Below are 20,930 nucleotides of genomic sequence, written 5' to 3' on the forward strand. Positions count from 1 at the left end.
AAACCCACACCCTATGAAAGTAACCCAGGGCTTCCTTTTGAACTAGGATGCCTTTACGTTCCTCGCCTCCTCAAACCTGCCATAAGGTAGAATATAAATAAATAAAGCAGCTCTGGCCTTCTTGTCCACTTGCCTCCTATCTCCAAGCCTGGAACAACCTGATAGGCTTCTCTGTGGCTGACCCGTGCTGCTGCATCCTGGTGGAAACCCCTCCAGCTCTGTGAACTGACGCCCTTAGACATCAGGAATCTACAGACTCACTGATTAGCAGGGTCTTCAGAGATGTTGATCACAGTCATCATCATGATAGCTATGCTTATTCAGCTCTCTTGGTGGGCTGGATACTCTTTTAATCACTTAGTCCTAATACAATGCTTTGAAGTAGGTACCCTTGTGTTACACTTGATGGAACTGAGGCAGGGAGAGAGGTTTGGGGATGGTCCTGAGGTGCTGCAGCTGGGAACAGGGAATGATGGATGTGAAAGCAGCCAGGCTGGGCCAGAGCCCTGGCTTTGAACTAGCTTTTTGGTTACGTCCTTTTTTACTTCTCTCAGCATTTATGCTGAGACTGTATGTATTCACTCTTTTTACCTTCTCTATGGGCCTGATTCCTTTTTGTTGTAAATCGTTTTTTAAATTGAAAAAGTAATGTGTGAAACTCTTAAAAAGCCCAACAGTGTATGAGTTCGGAGTGAAATTCACTAAGACTCCCTTACATCCTAGACCACCAGTTCAGATTTTCCCCATACAGAGGCAATGATGACTTTTATTATTTTCTTTTGGATCCTTTAATGATATTCTCTGTGTGTGTGAAGCTCCCACTTGATACTGCACAGGAACATGCCACAGCATTTGCTGAAATGATCTTAGAGATGGTTTCTCCTGACTCTTCACACTCACCTTGACACATTCTTCAGAGAGAAAATAAAGGCCGTACTGCTTGAACTGGCTCAATTTCCTGCTACTGCTGCTGTAATCTTCTATATCTGCAACTCTTCATCCTTTCTCTTCCAATATCCACAGAAGAAGTGTCTGTTTTTCTATTCAAGGTTAATCCCTTTGCCACTGATCTTGATCCAGTCCCATTCCATGAAGCTGTTTCACTCTTCACAGGCTCCATCCCGTAAGAATGCTCAGATATCTTCCATTCTGAAAGAAAAAGCAGAAGCAAAACCAAACAACCTCCCTCTCCAACTTTCCCATGACCCTGTGACCCACTCAATACCATGCTGTTTCCTTCCCTTATAGCCAAATTCTGTGAATTAGCTGTTTTCATTTATTCTGTAAATATTTGAATGGCCTTTAATACCAAGCATAGCACAGGTGGGTACAGTTTGGTTCTTGACTTCAAGAGGCTCGCATTCAGTCTGGCATGGAGAATAGTGGTACAGACCAAGTGTGTGGTATTACCAGGGAGTCCATATTGTGTAATTTTAAAGAACTCGGGCCCTGAAGTTAACCTGGGTTTAAGTCCTGGCTCTGAAATTGGTAGCTGTGTGACCTTGGGAAATTACTTTTGTTGTTGTTTGTTTCTTCATCTATGATGTGGGAACAGTAGTACCCGTATTATAGGTTAGACATGATGTTTCAATGTGTTATAATGGGGGTTAACATGTAAGTACTAAATAGCTCTTAGCTTGCTGCTGCTGTCATGATGGCATCGGCCAAGGGTAGGGTGCGCTCATAAGGGAGGGATTCAGACACCTCCCATAGGCTCCTCAACCTGTCTTTGCTTCTGTCATTCCACTGAAATTGCTTTGGCAGGTCAACAACTGCCAACCCAGTGGCCGATTTTCAAGCTTCGTCTTACTAGACGTCAAGGTATTAGCACTGATCCCTCACTTCTTCAAACCTTTGATGTAACTTATTCTTCTCTTCTAATCTTTGCTCATCCCTCTTCCTACCCTCTTAGTGTTCCCAAGTACTGTCTCTTTGATCTTTTACTTTTTTTACTTGATACCTCCTTCCAGCATGAGCTCATTCATTTCATTAGCTTTTACTACCACCTAGATCAGTGCTGTTAAGTACAACTTTCTGTGATGATGGAAATGTTGTGTTCTGCTGTGTCCGATTTGATATTCACTAGTCATATGTGGCTAATACTACCAAAGGGCTGACTTTTTAATTTGAATTAACTTTTGAAATAGCCATATGTGGCTAGTGGCTAATGCTAGACTTTGGCCCACATTCATGTTTAAATGGACTGCCTGTGGCCTCAGGCACAGGCCATCTACAGGTCAGACTGCCTTCCAATGATGTGACAGTTTATTCCTGCTGGATAACTTGTACATCTTGTTCAGGCAAAGATGATACGCTTTCTTAGCCTCTGAAGCTACCCTCAATGATGGATTTATGAGCAAAACGACATCAACGATGACAGAAACAGGCATGGGATCACAACTGTTAGAATGGCTGTCATCAAGAAGAGAGAACAAGTGTTGGTGAGAATGTGGAGAAAAGGCAACCCTTGTGCGCTGTTGGTGGGAATGTAAACTGGTTCAGCCACTATGGAAAACAGTATGGAGGTTTTCCAGAAATTAAAAATAGAACTATCATATGACTCATCAATCCTAGTTCTGGGTATATATCCAAAGGAAACGAAAACTGGACCTCTAAAAGGTATCTGGACTCCCATGTTTATTGCAGTATTATTCACAATAGCCAAGATATGGAAGCAACCTAAGTGTCCATCAACAGTTGAATGGATAAAGAAGATATGGTATATATATATATATATATACACACACACACACACAATAGAATGTTTATTCACCTGTGAGAAAGAAAGACATTCTGCCATTTGTGACAACATGGTTGGACCTTGAGGGCATTATGCCAAGTGAGATAAGCCAGAGGGAGAAAGACAAATACTATATGATATTACCTATATGTGGAATCTGAAAAAGAAGGGTGGGGGAATGTGTTAAGGGAGATAAACTTTGGGGAGATGAGTTAAAGGGTATAAGCTTACAATCAGAAGATAAGTTCTGGAGATCTAATGTATAGCATAGTGATTATAGTCAACCATACTGTATCATAAACTTCCGAGTTGCTAAGAGACTAGATCTTAAGTGTTCTCCACACAAAAAAGAAATGATAATTATGTGAAGTGATAGAGGTGGTTAGCTAAAGCTACTGTGGCAATCATACTGCAAAATATAAATGTGTCAGATCAACACGTTGTATGTCTTTAACTTACACAATGTTATATGTAAGTTATACCCGCAGTCCTTGGTCATTTGCAATAGGTTATTAGGATCACTGGGGGCCTTCCCGTGCCTCTTGCTGTCAGCTGCTGACTTCCCCATAAACCTTGTTGACTCATTTTATTAGTGTGTTTGAATCGTGCGATGATCAATATGAAATGTGAAATTATGAATATGAATCAATATGAAACTATGTGTTTTCAGAAGTCCTTTACAAATATACTTGGGTTATTACTAGAGAGTCATCACTGAAGTCTCCTTGGTGTTGTTGGAAGATTGCCAAGGGCAGTTTAGGCTGTAGTTTCTTGAGCCTGCAGCTTGACTACAGAAATTGGTGTGTTCAAAACCTAAGTTGTGAGATAGAATTTTATGTGTTGGAATTTCACTATGTCATCGTGTGACATAGTGTAAGTTTGATATAGTATTGGACTGCTCTGTATGTAACCCCATTCAAGGATTTTTCTCTCCAAATTCCCCAAATTTCTTTGGGTGAGAAGTGCAATGAAAAGTATTAAGGTGAGGAACCCATGTATTTCTGTGTGTGTAGCAGTGGCATGATGGTTACTTATGTTACATTATTTTTGAATCACTGAAAAGGGAAAATAAGTGACCCAGGTTATTTATGTTTTCCTCTAGAACCTATTGAATTGTAAACTCCTTCAGGGCAGGTGCTGTGTTTTATAGTTCTTTATATACCAGGCCGGGCATGATGTTTTGTTAGCTTAGATGCTCAATAATGATATCTGGCTTGGTTAGTATTTCTAAGAGATGTAAAACATAACCACATTTTATGTATAGCACTGGGACTGCATGTAAGAGCTGGAATTGTGCTCTTTTTCCTCCTTTTTCAGATATTAAATTTGTAAATATGCAATCACCTTTTTGACTTAAGTGACAAACCAATTTAGAGGGTAGTAATAAAAAATAGTAATCAAATTATGCAGGAAAACTTAGTGGTGATTTAATTATTTAAAAAAGAGTTTAAACATCAATAATTTAAAAATTAAATTTTCTTTATTTAGCTTTTGCCCTGTAATTAATTTCTGACAAGTATGTGTGTGTGTTTTTTTGAATGAGATTTTGAAATGTGGATATTTTTGTGGCTCATGTTTAGTCTGATTTGGAAGGACATGGTGTATAAGGCTTGTGGCATGTACTAATGCTTAAATTCTACAAATAAAAATATAAAAACTATTGATTACATTTCTATTTTACACTTAAGCAACTTTAAAAAAAATAAAGGGGGAAACTCCCTAGCAAAACATATATTTTTGTGTTAGTCAGTTTTCAGAAATTACAATCCCCCCAGCTTCTTATCACCTCAACTTTTAAGATAAGACTTTGTACTCAGTGTTATAACACTTAATAACCGTTCAATTGGAATTATACTTATCTTTCTTTTTATTTATTTTATTATTTTATTTTATTTATTTTTTTGGGCTGTGTTGGGTCTTCACTGCTGCGCGTGGTGAGTGGGGGCTACTCTTTGTTGCGGTGAGTGGGCTTCTCATTGTGGTGGCTTCTCTTGTTGCGGAGCACGGGCTCTAGGTGCATAGGCTTCAGTAGTTGTGGCCCGTGGGCTATAGAGCACAGGCTCAGTAGTCGTGGCTCACGGGCTTAGTTGCTCCATGGCATGTGGCATCTTCCTGGACCAGGGCTTGAACCTGTGTCTCCTTCATTGGCAGGTGGCTTCTTAACCACTGCACCACCAGGGAAGCCCTATGCTTACCTTTCTTGTTAAGATTTCATTTCCAATTCCTTTGCCTCATAAACAACTCAGAAACTACTTCATTTCTACTGTAAGTCTTCCTCCCTAGGTTTGAAACAGCTGCTGTCCCATGGAGTGGCGAGGACTGAGGGAAGGGAAGGGAAGGGAAGGGAAGGAAATTGAGCCTGGGTTTGGGGTCACAGTGACCAAGGTTCCATTCCCAGCCCGGCCACTCATCCGCTCTGGCAGATCACTTTTGTGACACTCAATTTACTGATCGGTAAGATGGGATAATGGCTGATGTTTAGGATTGTTGGGTGTATTAGTAACTATGGTAATGCTCAATAGGTGACGGTGGAAATGGTGATGATGTGGGCTATATGATATGGGTACCTAGGGATCTATTTTGCAGTCTCGGGTTCTGTGTCAGTCAAGGCCTCTTTTGGCTTAAAGGAACATAACAATATCTAGTTTAACCTTAGAAAGGGCAGTTGTAAAGATGCACAGGGCTATCTCCTGGGATCAAGCACAGTGAGTTTAGCTGCTTCACTTGGATTGGAGCGGAGAACTGAAAACGGGCAGCTTGTCTCATTCCCTTTTCTGGGATCATACATTTTTGTGGTGCTTCTTACCAGGCATTGCTCCACTGTTGTATCTCTGCATTGTATCGCTTCTGCTACCTTGATTTTCACACAGCCAAGCCCAGAGTCTCACAGTTCCAGGTATACATATATGTTCTTGGTCCTGATTCTCATCTCTGAATCCCAAGTCCACATTTCTGGGAGAGTGAGGATTTAATTGGCTTTGCTTGGATTTAAGTGTTGAGCTCTGCTCACCTCAGCTGTGGCAGGGCTGGCTCACAAAGAATGATGAAGATTGCTGGTCCCACCCCTATGACATAGAGAAGGGATTGTGTGCACGAGACAGATAAACCCAACAGGTGTCTGCCATATCTGCACATGTGGGACTTTGGTGATGCTAGGCACTGGAAGACTGAGCTTGCCCAATTTAGTTGTTTCTAACCCTGGCTGTATATTAGAGTCACCATGGGGGTAGCTTAAGTACTTATGGCAGGCCCTATCTTTGGGTATTCTGATTCAGTTGGTTTGGGATGTTACTCAGGTATTTGTATTAGGAAAAGAAAACAAAAGCTCTTCAGGTGATTCTCATATTCAGATTGAAAAACCACTGGCCTAAATGTTCCCTGTGCTGTGGTATGTCTAGGAGTTCAAAGATAAGGGAAACAAGGTCCCTGCCACTTTTAAAAAAAAGGAAAGAAGAAAAAAAAGACAAACCCACAAACTGCAAGACAGTGAGTGATCAATGACCCAAAGGAATTTTTTTTTTATATACACAGAACATTTTTATTACAGGATAGGGATATAGCACAGCAATAGCAGAAGGATATGCAGTGAAAGGGGTCTGGCGATCTCAGGCATAGGCTGACACACAGGACACGTGCTGTCCGCAGGTCTTGAACCACCACTAGCATACATGCAAAGCATTTTGGTACCAGGATGCCCCAAGTCTGTTCATGCTGGGGGTCTCTTACATACATGACCAGCTTCCCCATTACCACCTGAAAGGAATAAGAGGGACTCAGTGGGTCAACTCCTTTTTTTGGGTAACTTTTATTTATTTATTTTATTTTTGGCTGCGTTGGATCTTCGTTGCTGCATGTGGGCTTTATCTAGTTGTGGCGAGCGGGGGCTACTCTTCGTTGCAGTGCCCGGGCTTCTCATTGCGGTGGCTTCTCTTGTTGTGGAGCACGGGCTCCAGAGTGCGGGCTCAGTAGTTGTGGTGCACGGGCTCAGTTGCTCCGCGGGAAGATCGTGTGGGATCTTCCTGGACCAGGGCCAAGGAACTGTAAACAAAAGGGCTATGGGGGACAGAATTGGGATCTTCATTTCTTGATGATACTGAACGTTCACCCACCCTTACTGTAAATTTATTTGTGCAATACCTGCTCAGTCTGTTTTCTTCCCTCACATTGTATTCTCCCCTTTAGCTGTCAGTCTCCTGAGGCCCAGGCAACATGCTGGCTGTAGGGATGGTGCTGGGAAACTGCCACTGCTTGGAGTTCTCAGCCCCAAAGAAAAATCACAGCATGTGAGAGGCCCCAGCAGCTGAAAGGAGGGTGGTCCAATACAACTGACACCCAGCAAAGCAGAGCTGCTGGCAAAGTGGATTCAACTGTTATTTACTAGTTAAGTTGATTACTTATAACATGTTTTTATACATAAACATTTGTGACTGTTCTGTTAGAAGAATAAAAAAGCCCATGTCCTTAAGATGGCCTGGGATGGATCTGCCCCTCCTTCCTCTTTGATTTGTTTCATGTTGCTGTTGCCACACTGGCTCCCTCCTTCCTTGAACACTAGAGGTGCTCTTTCCTAATGGCCTTTGTTCTCCCTGCTCTTTTATCTGAAACACTTTCCCTGATTCCTTAGTCCACTCCAGTCTGCTCAGATGCCACCTTCCCATTCAGACTTATGCCTACCCCAATTCCCACGTTTTAAATTGCAACCCTGCTTTCTGGGCCTGCCTTACTTTGTGCTAATTTTCATTTTTAGCAGAGCTCTCATCACCTTCTAACATCCTCTATAACTTATTAATGTGTTTGTTGTCTGTTCCCCAATAGAAGGTAAGCTTCTTTAGGACAGGAATCTTTGTTTTATTTACTGATGGTTCCCTTGTCAATACATAGAAATGTTTAATATTTGTTGAATGAATGAATGTTTTAGGAATCTGTCATTGTGTAAAAAGGACAAATTCTGTACTACCAGTTTTACCTAAATCATGGCTTAATTTGACTTTAGTTTTAGATCATTGCTATAATGTTTGCATGTTCCTTAGCAAGTATTTATGCACATATGATTAAAAATGCTGCCTTTTCTTCCTGTCAGCATTAAATACCTCTGTTATGGTGCTTATCCCACTGTCTTGCATTTTGGTTATTCAGCTACTTGTCTTGCTGCTCCTTTGGTTGTAAGCTCATAAGAGCAGGGACTGGGTCCTCTTTATATATATATATATATATATATATATATATATATATATATATTTGGCCCTAGACACCCCCCCATCCCTTTTGTCTCTGACTCTACCTCCTAGCACTCTGCTTCTTTTTTTCTTTTAAAATTTATTTATTTATTTATTTATTGGCTGCAGCAGGTCTTAGTTCTGGCACGTGGGATCTTTTGTTGCAGTGTGTGGACTCTTTGTTGTGGCGTGCGGGCATCTCTCTAGTTGTGGCGCTCAAACTCCGGAGTGCACGGGCTCAGTAGTTACGGCACATGAGCTTTCTAGTTGTGGCACATGCCTTCTCTCTAGCTGTGGTGCGCAGGCTCTTTGTTGCAGCATGTGGGCTTGTCTCTAGTTGTGGTGCGTGGCTTTTCTCTAGTTGTGGTGCGTGGGCTTCTCTCTAGTTATGGCGCTCAGGCTCCAGAGTGCATGGCCTCAGTAGTTGTGGCACGTGAGTTCTCTAGTTGTGGCATGTGGCTTCTCTCTAGTTGTGGTATGCAGGCTCTTTGTTGCGGTGTGTGGGCTTCTCTCTAGTTGTGGCGTGTGGCTTCTCTCTAGGTGTGGTGCGCAGGCTTCTCTCTAGTTGTGGTGCTCGGGCTCCAGAGCACACGGGCTCAGTAGTTGCAGCGTGTGAGCTCTCTAGCTGTGGCACGTGGGCTCCAGAGTGCATAGGCTCAGTAGTTGTGGCGTGTAGGCTCAGAGCGATTGGGCTCTGTAATTGCAGCATGTGGACTCTCTAGTTGTGGCACGCAGGCTCAGTAGTTGCAGCACGTGGTCTTAGTTGCCCTGCAGCATGTGGATCTTAATTCCCTGACCAGAGATCGAACCTGCGTCCCCTGCATTGGAAGGTGGATTCTTAACCACTGGGTGGGTCTTCTTTGTATTTAATATAGTGTCTTGCACATGTTGGCAGCCTAATTGTATTGCGTAGTAGAAAAATAGGGTTATGAGGGACTTCTCTGGTGGTCCAGTGGTTAAGAATCCGCCTTCCAATGCAGGGGACGTGGGTTCGATCCCTGGTCGGGGAACTAAGATTCCACATGCCGCAGGGCAACTAAGCCTGTGTGTTGCAACTACTGAGCCCCCGCACCCCAACTAGAGAGAATTCGCATGCCGCAACGAAAGAGCCTGCGTACCACAACTAAGACCCAACACAGCCAAATAAACAAACAAACAAATAAATAAATAAAAGAAAAAAGAAAAAAAGGATTATGAGACTAGGTCTTACTTGAACAATCATGTCTTATTTCTTATACTTTGTTATCATGTCTTCATTTGCATTGAGTTATCAAGTGAGTGGTATTTACCTTAGCTTTCTTTTTTCAATTTATTTATTTATTTTTGGCTGTGTTGGGTCTTCGTTTCTGTACAAGGGCTTTCTCCAGTTGCAGCAAGCGGGGGCCACTCCATCGTGGTGCGTGGGCCTCTCACTATCGCGGCCTCTCCTGTTGGGAGCATGGGCTCCAGACACGCAGGCTCAGCAGCTGTGGCTCACGGGCCCAGTTGCTCCGCGGCATGCATCTGGGATCCTCCCAGACCAGGGCTCGAACCCACGTCCCCTGCATTGGCAGGCAGATTCTCAACCACTGCGCCACCAGGGAAGCCCTACCTTAGCTTTCTTAAGATGGCATGAGATAGTTTACATTTATAATAAGGAAAAATGATAGATTTCTTTTATTTCTGACATTAATAAGTGTCAAAGTAGAAAAATAAAGCTAAGTCAATATATTATTGTTGCCACAGAAATTGAATTTGTGTCAAAAGGATTTGTGCTTGTGATGTAGTGATTCATATAGTTTTCTTGGAATTAAGTCTCTAGCAGGTGACAACATCAATAATTCACAAAACCAAGGAGACTTTTGAGATTGGTTAATTTATATATGTGGATTAGAAAACAAATGAATAACATGCTTAATGTATTCTGACGTATTTGAAAATATGCATTAAAAATCCAGCCTATTAAAAAGTCTCTGTTCACAGTATTTATTAGATTTTTTAGATTTTTATTTCTTTTACTGTCTCATACATACATTTTTATTTGAAAAGGAACAAATCTATATTTTCTGTTTAGTGTAAAAAGTAATATCCATAGTAATTAAAAGAAACTTTTCTCATTATAAAAATAAATATGCTCATTCCAGACAGCTAAGAAAATACAGAAAAATGTAAAAAAAAATTGTTTCAAATCCCACAATCCAGATATATAAAATTAACAGTGGTTCCTGTCTGTTTTTTTTCCATAAATGTGTATATTAATGAAGTTAGAATTATATTGCAAATGCAATTTTAAATACAGCTTTGTTTCATGTAACATTATATTGTAAGCATTTTTGCTATGGTAAGACTGTAATTTAATCTTGCACGTATTCTGGGAAGTTTTAGGTTGATTACAATTCTAGCTATTTAAAATAATGCTGTAGTGGTATATATCTATGTATAAGAATACTTGATTGTATTTCTTATTTCCTAAGTATAGATTCTACAAATAGAATTACTAGGTTAAAGAGTAATTACTAGTAGAATTACTAGGTTGAACATAGGATTTGTTTCACCAAATTGTTCTCTCAGAAGGTTTCACCAGATTTATTTCCTTATGGTGATGCTAAAATGTAAACAAATAAAACCCTTCTCAAATATAGAGCAGTGTGATGCGTGGTACTATATAAGTCTCAGGAATATCCAGTCTAAATTCGTGTCTTAGACATGACATCTAAGAGGCTGAGGCACTCTCAGAAATAACATAGTAATTAGATAAACTTCAGGGTGATTTTGGAAGCTCTGGGACCATTTAAAATCCGTCTACAGCTAATATCTTACTTTTCAGCCTTCTCCAGATAATGAAAAAGGTCTTGGGTTCTGATGACCTCGAACCAGACCTAACTTGTAAAGGGGTTCAGGGATTTGAATTGTCTTTTCCTGGACCCGTTGGAGAAGCGTTTTTGATCTGGTAATTTAGTGAAAGAAACTGGAACAGCTGAAGAGAATATCTTAAAATAGGTATGAAGGCTGTGTTACTAGGATTAGTCATTATGTTTTCTCTTTGAAAGAAAAGGAACACTAGAGTTCTGCTAGAATAAAAAATGACTTGTTAGGTGTTCAGCCCCTGTGATGTGTAATTCAGGTGAGAGTTACAAGTAGCAATTTGAGAATTGGTTTTTCTGGAGAGGTGGTTGTTTTCGAGCAGTTATGTGGTAGACTTTTGATCCTTTTGAAAACCTTGTGCCCTCTTAGAAATGAACCTTTTCATGTCTGTAAATGGTTGAATGATGCCTCCTTCTGAAACCTGGTCTTTCACAAAGAAGGAGTCATGGAGAAGGCAGGTCTGGATTCTTGGATGCTAAGGTGCATAAGCCTTGGAAAATGGGCAGTGGACAGGTGTTTATCATCCTAAGATGGGCAGGATTACAATTTTGAGTAAATGAACAGATTAAAAGATGCTGGTGAGCTTTTTCTGATTCTCACCTGTTCGTAACATCTCTCTCACTTTTCTCCACCTCAAACTAAAAAAATGACCACATGAAGAGCGAGGCAGCTTAAAAGCTTTACTTTATAGTATCAAAGAGCCAGCTCTACTCTTGTCCTCAGAGCTGGGAAAGCTTCAGTATTATTTTTGGACCCTCCTGAGCTGTTAAATCTGGAGCCCTTGAAGAACAATATTTTCAGATCTAGGTGTGTTGTGTGGGTGCTGGGGAGATACCTCTTCGACCCATCCACAGGTGTGTTTAGTGTCACAGTTGCTAGTAGTATTATTTCACATTGCTACAATCTTTATAATTGGCATTGATATTAAAATAAAGACAGGTGTGTGGATAAGAAATGTTACTAGATTAAAACACATATTTATAAGTGTATTAGTGGAAGGGAATAAGCTGGACTTTAAAACAAAACTTTGAGCAGATTATAATTCTGATTAAACAGATTACGATTAAGAGAGGACTGAGCCTGGCCCTTTCTCCTTAAGGTGTAACTGTGTTCTGTTGATCAGAACCTGTCACCCGTTTTTTCAAGCAAATAGTGTCATGTCGTGGTTTGATATAATGAACAATTTTTGATACTTAAGTACTAAATATATGCTTATGAGATTGAATTATTGTACCTTAGAGAGAGACTAAGTATTTGAATAAGTGATGCAATTGGTGATTCATCCTGCACTCAGAGATTGTTGAATTTTCTTAAATCAGTGCTAATTGGTGCCAGTCACTTCAGGGCACTAAAGCCTGTCCCAACCGTACCAGCTCCCTGTCTCTCACTTCTTTAAAATCCTCTGTGCTTCCTGTCTGCACCCTTGTTTTCATTTGTTTCTGCGACATAGATTTTAAATGAGGCACGTGACAGACGTTGGTCTGTGTGCAGCCCAGGGTATGTTTAATGCTGATAGTGGTGGAGTGTGGTCCCAGATTCGCTGCAGCAGCAGTGCCCTCGAGCCCCTTAAGTGTACAGGTTCCTAAGCCCCACCTTAGACCTACTGCACCAGGATCTTGGGAAGCTGAGGTCCTGCCATCTACTTTTACAAAGAAAGTCTTGGTGTTTTTCTTGTGCACACTAACAAGCTGAAAACCACTTGGTTTGGAGGGTCTAGTTTATGAGAATTGGGTCCAAGTCACTTGTGTTTGGAGGCTTTAATCTTTTTAATTTTTCCTCTTGTTGCTAATTTCTCATAATGACCCAGTTAAGTGGTGTAAACTTAATAGAATTAAATTGCAACAGCTAAAGATTATTCTAAAATGTTACTGTGTATTGCCTCTGCTGACAGTGATCCGAGCCTGCTAGCTTGATGCCTGGTGGGCCTTCACATGTCTAAGGACATCAGTGGACAGAGCCTTTGCTGTCTGCTAATTCACATGTGCCAACCAATGAAAGAAAATGTAAAATTTGCTAAAACGCTTAGGTTACAGCTTGGAATCTTTTTTTCATTGCATGTGAACCTCAGGGGTTTGTATGTTGCTTTGTATTATATAATTTATTTGGTCTTTGTTACTTATTTGTCAACTAAGTTGGTGGTGGTGTTCTCCATACCTCGATATTGACAGCATTTTGCACAGTGCTCTGTAAGCTCTGGATCTATTTTTTGACATTATGTACTGTCTTCAATAAAGGTTTTGATGCCTTGCTTAAATGGGAATATAGAGGACGATGTTCTGTGTTTCTGTCAAAACTGCCCCCCCCCCTTTTTTTGATTCTATGTTCTTTTGAAGAAAAATCTATAAAGACTTGTTCTCTCTTTCAATTCCAGAGTGATCCTCTTGACCATTCATCCTAGGAACTGTCATTAGCAGAAAACCTGTCTACATGTAGAGCTGCTTTCTTTTTAGGGAGAAATAGAATTAGCAGTTTGAGAAACATAGGACCACAGGAAGAAGGGTGAGGTTTGGCTTGGGAAAAGAGCCCCAGTGTGCTTTAGTACCACACCTTAGCCAATTAATTACCAGTGGTCCTGTGTTCAGAGTTGTTTATATTTTGATATTATCACCACTTTTATTCTATCTCATTGTCATAAAGCATTAACACTATAGAGTCATAGGCCAGATAATGTAACTAAAGGTCACAAAGTCACATCTAGGTGTAAGTGTTTTAATATATCTAAAATTGTATACTTTTAACTTTTCTCCCCCCTGGCAAATATAACCCTAATGTTGCTATCAGGTTGTTATTTTTAAGAGTGTTCCTATTTGATTCCATTTAATAGTGGTTTTATTATTCTGTTTCCTACTTGGTATGAATGTTAGCAAATTCTACCCATGAACTGGATTGATATGGGCAGTTTCTGTTTTCCCCAACCAGACCATATAGTAAAGAGCATGCTGGTAGCTATAAAACAGAAATACTTCATTTTTTTAAGTGTCTTAGTTAACCAGACATTTGAACAGTATTTCAAATACTAGTATAAAAGCAATACTTTTTTATAATAAAGTTTTTTTTCTTTTATACATTAAGGATGTCACCCTTGTAGTTTTGTATCTCCAAAACCAAGGCCAAAACCCCACAGAGTTATCTGAGGATTTTATGTCAGTCGTTCTCTTCTCCCTCTCCCTCCACTTTTTAGAAGTCTGTAATCTAAACAGGTAGGACTTTGAGATAATGTAAACTTTACAATAAACTTGAATTAATATTAACATTCAAAGATCCTACAAAAGGATGCCACTTGATCTAACCTTTACATTTTTTCACTAAATATTTAGTGTTTCTTTCTTATTTTTCCCAATCATATTTGAAGTGGACTGTGATTAGACATTTAAGTTTGTAGGGGAAATTACTCACACTTAGATCTACTCAAATTTTTTAATGCTAGCTTGTGTTTAGTGGTTTCTTTCAGATTGCATGTGGGTAAACAAATACCTATGTAATCTCTGTTTTCTGAAAGCTGAATCTTGAATTGAAACTTATTCTGTCTCTACTGTTTGGATATAGAAACCAACATTTTTAGATGAGTTTTCCAGCTGTTTACTCTGTTAGTCAACATCTCTAGTTCTGTCATGGGCCCTTGAATTTGCTGTCATCATGCCCTACTGGCTTATCTTGCTGGTGGTAAGAATTGATAGATAAGTGTTTCCCAGAAGAGAAGGAATAGTGAACCTGACCTTAACTTCTTGCTTGTCTCTCAGACTGTTAAACTTCCCATGCTTACATCCCTTTGAGTTTTCTTATTTTTCTATGTAAGCATTATAATTCTGTTGTAATTCATTGCGTGTTCTTTTTTGTGAAAGATTGTTATAATAATATAGCTTGTAATTGGACTTACATGCATGCCTATATAGTGTTTAAAAAACAGGCCAAGCATTTAACAAATTAATTGAGTTGCTAGATCCTCAATGAAATAGTTTAAGGATATTAAAAAAAAATTAAAAAAATACTATGACCAAAATAATGAATCCTTATGTGTCTTGTTTCTACTCGAGTGACTACTCTTTTTCTGTAAGTTATGAGTCCAACTCTAATTTAAAAGCCTGTCCTATTTTAGGCCATTGAAGGTAAATAAAAATGTTCCTCTTGGTTATTTACATCTTCTGAATTTTACATCATGTAACCTACATTCCCTATGTTTTCTGTATAATACTTTCTGTATCTTCTATGCAGTTTTTAGTTCATAAATCTTACATAGGCCCTAGTGTCATTTCTCTTAAAATTGTTTGTCTGCTTTCATTGTTTCTTTTCTCTTCTTTAACATCACTTTATGGCATTTTCCTCAAGGCAACTCAAACTGGCATTTTGGAATATTTCACTTGTGTTAGTACATGTTTTCGCTTTATTGTGGCATACTATTCCAAGTAGGATTTCTGCATGATACTTTTTCATTAGCCTTACTTTTCAAGCATTAGGCCACTTAGAATGCTGTTGTGTCAGAAGTTGGCTCTATTCCTTTTTCCTTGTCAGAGGAACTTGAAATTATCCCTTTCAGGTGTGATGTGAGTTGTGACTGGGGTGATACCTCTGGTTGGAGAGGGAGAGAGCAATGTGGTTAACCAAATGCAGTGGACTGGAAATCTCTACTAGTGGGAAAGCACACAGACAGTAGCCATGTGGGTTTGGGTTCAATTCTAGTCATGGTCTCTGGGATGAGATTGTGACCCTAAGTGCCTCAGGATCACACCCACTCTCACGGGCCTCTGTGCATACTTGTTAATTTCAACTGCTGAAGTTAATAGTGATTAAAAGTAAATTTTACAACCCAGGATTCAACATTAAACTTTGTTAATCCAGTATTATTATTTCTTTGCTCCTAGGTCAGCATATGTGGTCTACTGATCACGTAATTCAGTCTAGAACTGGCATGATCACTTATCCAGCTGCATTCTCTTTAGTATAAGCAAAGCTCATGCTGTGTCCCTCCAGTTACTGTTTTTCCTGCCGTAGAAGAAGGAACATCTTCTCTGAAAGGGTGGAGAATCTGGGATAGTGATTTACACTGTACAAATTTTTAAACTGGATCATCATCGAGGTAGATTCATGAGCATAAAAGTGCCATCATGAAAAAATCTACAAACAAATGCTGGAGAGGGTGTGGAGAAAGGGGAGCCCTCCTGCACTGCTGGTGGGAATGTGAATTGATACAGCCACTATGGAGAACAGTATGGAGGTTCCTCAATAGAACTACCATATGACCCAGCAAGCCCACTACTGGGCATATACCCTGAGAAAACCATAATTCTAAAAGAGTCATGTACCACAATGTTCATTGCAGCTCTATTTACAATAGCCAGGACGTAGAAGCAACCTAAGTGTCCATCGACAGATGAAGGGATAAAGAAGATGTGGCACATATATACAATGGAATATTACTTAGCCATAAAAAGAAACGAAACTGAGTTATTTGTAGTGAGGTGGATGGACCTAGAGTCTGTCCTACAGAGTGAAGTAAGTCAGAAAGAGAAAAACAAATACCATATGCTAACACATATATATGGAATCTAAGAAAAAGGAAAAAAAAGGTCATGAAGAACCCAGGGTCAAGACTGGAATAAAGACGCAGACCTACTAGAGAATGGACTTGAGTATACGGGGAGGGGGAAGGGTAAGCTGGGACAAAGTGAGAGAGTGGCATGGACATATATACACTACCACATGTAAAATAGATAGCTAGTGGGAAGCAGCCGCATAGCACAGGGAGATCAGCTTGGTGCTTTGTGACCACCTAGAGGGGTGGGATAGGGAGGGTGGGAGGGAGACGCAAGGGGGTGTAGATATGGGGATATATGTATATGTATAACTGATTCACTTTGTTTTAAAGCAGAAACTATCACACCAGTGTAAAGCAATTATACTCCAATAAAGATGTTAAAAAAAAAGTGCATTCTAGTTACAAGCATGAATGATAAATTTCATTCTGTCAATAAATATTGAATTTATTGATACCTATTTGCCACTTATTCCATTAGATGATGATTGCTAACACATATCCTTTTATACTTTTCATAGACCTGACCTAATTTCCTGTTTAGGAAATGTGCTTGACACTTTCTCTGCCCTTTTAAAGGTCTAATGCTACAATGAATAAGAAGAAGGAGAATTGGAAATTGATTCCAGCTACTTAAATACAAAATCTTCCCCAGCTCCAGAATTTATAAAAACTTGGATTGTTTTTCCCCTCTAAATGCTTAATTTTGCTTTCAACTCCACTTTGCAGGAAACTAATTTATTCACTTTCTAAAGTGGCCTTGTGTATGTCTAGCAAGGAAATTGGCAAAAGGGTTCTCAAAGAAGTAGCAATGAAATGGAAAAGTGTCTACTGTCAATAACTGGTGATAAATCAAACCAATGTTAAAGATGCAAATAGTCATTCTAGTACTCTCTTCTCTTTTATTAGAATTGTTTAAGTTAATTAGCCAGCAAAGTACTTCATTATCTATTATGCTGCATGCTAATGGTAGATTTAAAGTTTCACTTTTATAATTTGAACACTTTTCTGAAAATCTTATTTAAACCCCTATATCCATTGCATTCTAAGTCTGTATGGTAGCTAATACTGTTATTTGGGAGAATATATTTATTGTTCTACAGTGAGGTTTCTAGTTTGTGAGGTTTACAAAGACAAGAAATTTTAGGAGACTATCACATTCAAGGTAACTTTTGTCCATCTTTTTGAGAAAGTGATTAAAACAATATATAATGCATTTTTATCAGACTGTCAGAAATTGAATTACATTCAACTTAGCGTTGTAGAATTTTAAATGTACTCTATTAACTAATATTAAAAAAGCTGTTATAAATTACTGATATGATTGGTTTCTTTCATTTGCAGCATTTAAATATTAGGACACTGACAGATGATATGGTAAGATTATCCTTGATATTTCCTTTGTTGTGAATCTTAACTAACCATGTAATGTTGATGGTGTGCTGCACTAACACCTTTGAAATTGCTACAAACTGCATGTTTTGGAAATGGGACTCTCTTTATAGTGCTAAAGTAAGAGGTAGAACTGGTTGTGAAATACATTAGATTGTTGCTTTCAAATAGTAAAAGGGACTAGTCAATATGTTCATTTAAAAATTTTGTTTAATCACAAGTTGTTAGTCAACTTGGAATCATTCAAATCATCTCTCTTTCTTTGAGGGTGAATCGCACACTTCAAAAAGAGGTACAAAGGATAGCTAAAGACATGTCAGCTTTTCAAAAATATGTAGTTGCTAATTAAAGTAAACCAGACTAAAATATCACACATATAGTTTTTAAAAGTTTTGTTTAAAAACGAGAGAACTAAGCATGCCTTATCCTATATTCTGCATGCTGAAAATAATCAGCTTTCTTATAAGTACTTAACATTTTATATCACTGTTACAAATTCTTATATATTCAAATGAATTTTTCTGAGAAGTATATTTTTGAATGTAACTCTTGGTTAACGGTAAAAAATAACAATGAGAATAACAACAAGACCCAAATAAACAGTAGCACCAAAAACACAGAAGCATGATAAGGAGGACCAAGCACAGCACTTCGATAACTAGGATTTGAATTCAGCTTCACTTTATGTCAAATATGAAACAGTGCCTAGAACTCACTGAGCGCTCAAAAAGTGTTTAGCACCCCCAATATCCAAAGTAACATCTTAGGCACGTGGTTTAGGTGGGCATAAAAAGATGAATGAGATGTAGATCTGGACATGCACAATTTAAAAAATTGAATCAGAACGCTGTGTTTTATTCCTCTGGATAGTATCTAAGAAAAGGATATTTATGTAAACTTTTCTGGATAACATTTATTTCTCATAGGATAATATTCAGAAATGGTAGTAATATTGAGCACTTATGCAGATTATGTATATAACTTCTCACCCTGCAAGGTGGGTGATGTACTTATTGTAGTGCGGAGTGCATCGGGGCTCAGGCAGCCTAAGTAGGTAGCTTACCCAAGTATGCACAGCTCTCAAGTGGTGTAGCTGTGGCTTGAGTCTTGTTCCATGTAGCTCCAAACCCACACACTTGGTGTGCTGACTTAGCCTTCAGATGGCTCCTAAGGCCAATAATAAAACCATGTGCAATTATTAAGTATTAACTTTTATGAGAATCTACAGTGGTATATTTGCAAAGCCTTATTGAGGTATAATTCACATAGCATGTAGTTCACCCATTTAAAGTGTATGATTCAATGGTTTTTAGTATACTTGCAGAGTTGTAGAACCATCACCACAATCAATTTAAGAACATTTTCATTACCCAAAAAGAATATATATATATATTCTTTTTATATAGAATATACTATATAGAATTTTTATATGAAATATACTATGCCTGTGAATAGTCTCTCCCGAATTATTCCCAACTCGCTCAGCCCTAGGCAATGTCCAGTCCACTTTCTGTCTATAGATTTGCCTCTTCTGGACATTTTATATAAATGGAGTCTTACGTGTGCTTTTGTGACTGAATTCCTCTACTTGGCATGATGTTTTCAAGGTTCATCCATGTTGTGGTGTGTGTGAGTGCTTCCTTTCTGTTGCTGAATAGTATTCTATGTTATGATATTCTTGAGGTTTGTTCATATTTTGTGGGCACTCTACAGTTTTTTTTTTCCTCTTTTCATTCAGATCCCACCCTTACCTTTGTTTCATGACTCTGTCTCTGCACTTTGCCAACACATAATCTCTATTCCAAGTTCTAGAAACAGACTCATGTTGTGGAGTGGCTTCAGTGGGCCACTCTGGAAGCCATCGTGCTCTGATCTTACATTAGTAAATGGGTTCCTCCTCAGTGAAGACTTTCTCTGTCCATCCTGTCTCCATTCCTTGCCTCTCCCCTCATCCTTGCCCCTGGGCTTGGTAGGGTCAGAACTTTTGGGTTTTACCATAGTGCCCTGTGCATATTTTTATCAAAGCAGTACATGATTTATGGTCTGTCTTTTTTTTAAAATTTTTATTGGAGTATAGGTGACTTACAATGTTGTGTTAATTTCAGATATACAGCAAAGTGAATCAGTTATATATATACATATATCCATTCTTTTTCAGATTCTTTTCCCATATAGGTTATTACAGAATATTGAGTAGAGTTCCCTGTGCTATACAGTAGGTCCTTATTAGTTATCTGTTTTATATATAGTAGTGTGTATATGTTAATCCCAATCTCCTAATTTATCGCTTCCTGCCATATTTCCCCTTTGGTAGCCATAAGTTTGACTTCCAGATCTGTGAGTCAGTTTTTGTTTTGTAAATAAGTTCCTTTGTATCATTTTTTATTAGATTCCACATATAATATCATATAATATTTGTCTTTCTCTGTCTGACTTACTTCACCTTGTATGATAATCTCTAGGTCCAACCATGTTGCTGCAAATGGCATTATTTAGTTCTTTTTTATGGCTGAGTAAAATTCCATTGTATATATGTACAACGTCTTCTTTATCCTTTCCTCTGTCGATGGACATTTAGGTTGCTTCCATGTCTTGTCTATTGTGAATAGTGCTGCAGTGAACATTGGGGTGCATGTATCTTTTCGAATTATGGTTTTCTCCAGATATATGCCCAAGAGTGGGATTGCTAGATCATATGGTAGCTCTATATTTAGTTTTTTAAGGAACCTCCATACTGGTCTCCATAATGGTTATACCAATTTACATTCCCAATTTACAGAGTAGGAGGGTTCCCTTTTCTCCATACCCTTTCCAGCATCTATTTGTTTGTAGATTTTTTTTTTTTTTTTTGCGGTACTCGGGCCTCTCACTGTTGTGGCCACTCCCGTTGCTGAGCACAGGCTCCAGACGCGCAGGCTCAGCGGCCATGGCTCACGGGCCCAGCCGCTCCACGGCATGTGGGATCTTCCTGGACTGGGGCACGAACCCGTGTCCCCTGCATCGGCAGGCGGGCTCTCAACCACTGCGCCACCAGGGAAGCCCTGTAGATTTTTTTGATGTTGGTCTATGGTCTGTCTTTCTCACTGGTTTAAACCGTTTGAACACAGAGACAGTGAGTTGTTATTAATACTTCCAGGCATGTTGTCTGGCACATGTTAAGCATTTTCATAAATTAGTTCAACAAATGAAAGAACGAGTCTCTCTTTTG

General features: G+C 39.1%; 1 protein-coding gene across 3 annotated transcripts in view; it reads left to right on the forward strand.

The window, feature by feature from the left end:
• DIAPH3 (diaphanous related formin 3) overlaps window positions 1–20,930 on the forward strand; it is a 551,502-nt gene that overhangs the window by 10,845 nt on the left and 519,727 nt on the right. For 2 of the 3 annotated variants that reach the window (XM_067713991.1, XM_067713993.1), the window contains exon 2: window positions 17,675–17,707. The exons of the other annotated variant lie outside the window; for it this stretch is intronic. In XM_067713991.1, the coding sequence (XP_067570092.1) occupies window positions 17,675–17,707 (33 nt within the window). The remainder of the gene's footprint in view (window positions 1–17,674; window positions 17,708–20,930) is intronic. 3 annotated transcript variants of the gene reach the window in all.

This window comes from Pseudorca crassidens, chromosome 18 (assembly GCF_039906515.1).
Source record: "Pseudorca crassidens isolate mPseCra1 chromosome 18, mPseCra1.hap1, whole genome shotgun sequence".
NCBI classification, from domain to species: Eukaryota; Metazoa; Chordata; class Mammalia; order Artiodactyla; family Delphinidae; genus Pseudorca; species Pseudorca crassidens.